Source organism: Parus major, unplaced genomic scaffold (assembly GCF_001522545.3).
Source record: "Parus major isolate Abel unplaced genomic scaffold, Parus_major1.1 Scaffold404, whole genome shotgun sequence".
Taxonomy (NCBI): Eukaryota; Metazoa; Chordata; class Aves; order Passeriformes; family Paridae; genus Parus; species Parus major.
Genome location: NW_015379314.1, coordinates 12,269 through 16,278, shown reverse-complemented (window position 1 = coordinate 16,278; position 4,010 = coordinate 12,269). Strand labels below are relative to the sequence as shown.

The window sequence follows — 4,010 nt, the reverse complement described above, 5'->3', positions numbered from 1 at the left end:
GGGATGGACACGGGACACGGATGATGCGGGCGGGGACCGGGACACTCACAGGGGATGGTGGTGCCGTAGCGCGCCTGGTCAGACATGATCAGCTTGTTCTTGAGGCTGCGGCGCCCCACGCCCTGAGCCCCGATCAGCACCAGCGTTTTCCGGCGGAACGGCGGCATCCGCGCCACCTCCTCGTAGATCAGCAGCTCGTGCCGGTCGAACTCTGGGCGGGGGACAGGGCTGGCACCCGTCCCCGGGGACCCCGGGGCGCCCTGTCCCAGCGGGTGCCACCACCGCTCCCCCGGGGAGTGCCCCGGGACACTCACCCGCGTTCTTCGTCGTCAGGTACATCATCCTCTTCTTCCTCTTCCCGCTGAGGCTGCCGCACAGGGCCCCTGCGAGGGCGAGGGGCTGGCTGAGCTGGGAACAGCGACAGGGACAGGGACAGGGACAGGGACAGGGACAGGGACAGGGACAGGGACAGCACCCTGGCACGGGGACAGGGGCACCGGAGCTGGGACCTTCCTCAGCGCCGTGGGGACGTCACCCTGAGAATCGGGGACTTCCTGCGGGACAATGCCCTGGGGACAGGACCTTGGGCCGATGGGGACATTGTCACACGGCGCAGGGGACCCGCCGTGCTCCCCCCTCGGGAGGCGGCCCTTCCACCCCCCGCCCCGCCAGGTGTGTCCCCCGCGGCCAGCCCGATGTCCCCGTACCCGACGTGGGGGCCACCTCCCCGTCCCGCTTGACGAAGGCCTTGCGCTTCTCCTCCAGCAGCTGGCTGGGCACCAGCCCCGCGCTGCCGCCCTCCACGTGGCACGCCTGGGGACACAGAGCCACGCATGGGGACCCCCCTGGGCTCCAGAGTCCCCTCCGACCCCACAGAGAACACCCCCAGCTGCGGGGACCCCCCCAAGTCCCACAAGGAACCCCTCAGCTCCAGGGACCCCCAAATCCCAATGGGGACACACATCCAGGAAAGCCCCGAATTTCCGGGGACCCTCCCCTGCTCCAGGGATTCCCCCAGTTCCCAGGTAGCCCCTCAGCTCCAAGGACCAGCCCGAGCTCCAGGGACCCCCCACTTTACAGGAATTCTCCCAGGCACACCCCAAGTCCACAGGGACCCCTCGATCTCCCCCAGAACCTCCCAGCCCCAGCACCTCCTCTCCCTCGGTGGCCCAGGATGGAGCCGAGGAGCCACAGTCCCCCCCAGAGCACCCCCCAGGACCCCCCTGACCTGCCACCAGTTGGGGTCATCCTGGTTGACGATCTGCAGCAGGTCCCCGGCCATGAACTTGAGCCCGGCCTCCTTGCAGGGGATGAGGCTGTCGGTGGCCGGGTCGTAGTCGAAGTGACACTTGACGAACACCTGAGGACCGGGGCATCAGCGGGGGGGACCCCCCCGCACCCCCGGGATCCTCCCTGTGCCCTCCCCGGGCCGCTCCGCGGTGTCTCAGTGTCCCCAGCGCCCGTGTCACACACTCCCCGCTCCGGGGCGTCCCCGCCGTGCCCGGCTCAGCCAGGCCCGCACGGCCCCCGCGCACACCCAGAGGGCTCCGGCCGCCGCCGCCGCGCCCCACGCGACCACCACGGCGACCCCCAGGCACAGCCCCACGGCCACGGCCAGGCACACCAGGGTGCCCAGCGCCGCCAGCGCCGCGCCCGCGATGGCGCACATGGGGACGGGCAGCGACACTCGCCCGTGTGGCCCCAGAGGCAGCGGGGGGACAGCGCTGGAGGGGACAGTGCTGGAGGGGACAGTGCTGGAGGGACAGCCCTGGATGGGACAGTCCTGGCAGGGACAGCGCTGGAGGGGACAGTGCTGGAGGGACAGCCCTGGATGGGACAGTCCTGGCAGGGACAGCCCTGGAGGGGACAGCGCTGCTTTGTCCCCTCGGAGACGGGGGTGGCTGGCACGGGGTGGGGAGCGGCAGCACAGGGCGAGTGTCACCCGGCACCCAGGGCTGTGCGGGGACGGGGACAGGGCAGGGACCAGCAGGGGCCGCAGGGAGGGCACGGGGGGGGACACGGGGGTCCCACCAGCCAAGGGACACGTGGCACGGACAGGGGGACAGCGGCTCGTGGGGCTCGGGGGACAACAGGGGGATGGGGACACAGGGAGGGCAGGGGGAGCTGTGGGCAGGGTGGTGAGTGCGGGATGCAGGGAGGGATGCGGGGTTGGATGCAGGTGGGATGTAGTTTGGGATGTATTTGGGATGTAGTTTGGGATGCAGGTGGGATGTAGTTTGGGATGTAGTTTGGGATNCCCGTGTGTGTGAAGGTGACACGCGTGTGACACACTCCCCCCACCCCCAGCCCTCCCTGCGCCCTCACACCGCTGGGAAATGGCAATTTACAGATAAAAAAACGGGTGACACGGGTGACACGGGTGACACGGGTGACACGGGTGACAGAGATGACACGGGTGACACAGGTGACACAGGTGACACCAGCTCCCAAGCCACCCTCGCGTTCACCACAAGGGACAAACCCATTTTTCTCTCCTTTAATAAAATCCACAGCAAAGTACCAAAAAGGAGCAAACGGCGGCAGGGACGGGGGGGACACGGGGGGGGCTCTGGGCAGGGGGGACACGGGGGCACACCCTGCACCCCCCATGTCCCTGTGCCTTGGGGACACCCCGTGTCACCACCCCAGACCCCCGCCAGCGAGTCCGCAGCCACAGCCCCCCACTGGGTTAATTACAAGGTTAATTACAAGGTCAGTTAAGGGTTAGTTAAGGGTTAATTACGGGGAGGGGCTTATTGCTACCCGGGAAGGGGTGACAGGGGACACGAGGGACAGTGAGGGACCCCCACCCTGGTAAAGGGAGAACCCCCCGAGGAGGGGTTGTGGCCTGGGGGACAGGAGGGGACACCCGGGGCCGCGTCAGGGCTGGGTGTGACCCCCCAAACCCGCACCCCCATCCCCGCTCCCCAGCTGGAACAGGGGGGCTCCCCCAGGCTCTGGCAGTGACTCAGCTGGGTGGGGGCTGTGCCCCCCACGGGACCCCTCCGGCCGCCTCTGCCCCTCCCCACATTTGGGGCGGTGTAGGGGGGACAGAAGGGTCGGGCTTGGGCTGGGGGGGGTCTGCAGAGAGCCGCCCCTCCGCGGGGCTGGGCACGGCGAGCTCATCGCACCTCTGGGTGAGACACAACCCCCTCGGCCCCCCCCGGCCCTCCTGGCGGGGTTCGGGGGGTCGAGGGGAGGGTTTGTGGGGTCCCTAATAGACCCAGGTGACGGGGACCCACTGGGGCTGCACGCGCAGGTGCTCCATGGCCTCCCGCAGCCGCCCGAAGGTGCGCTCCAGGTCATCGTTGGTCAGGCTCAGGTCGAAGTAGTGCCCGTACCCGCGCTGGATGCGGCTGCTCTCCTCCACCGTGCGCTGGGCGTCCGCCTCCTGCACCCCAAAACCTGCCTCAGTTTCCCCATCGCCCGCAGGGATGGCGGGGACCAGCCACTGCGAGCCGCGTGTCCTTCTCCTGCACCCCAAAGCCTGCCTCAGTTTCCCCGCCCCTCCCCGGCCCCTGGCGGACCCGCACCGTGAGCTGTTTGGTGGCCACGCCGCTCTCCAGGGCCGCCCGGTTCATGGCTCGCAGCCTCTCGGGCCCGGGGGCCTCGATGAACACCACGTAGGGCACGAACTCCGCCGTCCTCAGCACCTTCACGGCCTGCCCGGGGGGCACAGAGCTCAGCCCCGCGCCCGGGGGCTCCGGGATGTCGCTGTCCCCCCCCGGCCGTGTCCCCACCTGCGGGTTCACGTCCAGGATGCACATCTTGCCCGCCTCCAGCACGGCGCGGATGGAGTCGATCCTGGTTCCGTACAGGTTCCCCTCGTACTCGCCGTGCTCCAGGTACCGCCCGGCCTTGATGTCCGCCTCCATCTCGCCCCGCGACACGAAGCGATAGCCCTGCCCGTCCCGCTCGCTCTCCTTCGGCTTCCGGGACGTGTCTGCCGGGGGACACCGCAGTGACACCGCAGTGACACCGCAGTGACACCGCAGTGACACCGCAGTGAC

At 69.2% G+C, this 4,010-nt stretch overlaps 1 protein-coding gene across 1 annotated transcript in view; it reads right to left on the bottom strand.

Moving 5' to 3' along the window:
- The window catches only part of LOC107199007 (MAGUK p55 subfamily member 2-like), a 15,153-nt gene that overhangs the window by 5,086 nt on the left and 6,057 nt on the right, over positions 1-4,010 (bottom strand). The window contains exons 6-9 of the mRNA XM_033511631.1: positions 1,229-1,360; positions 708-813; positions 315-383; positions 17-211 (exon numbers count right to left, since the gene is read on the bottom strand). Of these exons, the coding sequence (XP_033367522.1) occupies positions 17-211; positions 315-383; positions 708-813; positions 1,229-1,360 (502 nt within the window). The remainder of the gene's footprint in view (positions 1-16; positions 212-314; positions 384-707; positions 814-1,228; positions 1,361-4,010) is intronic.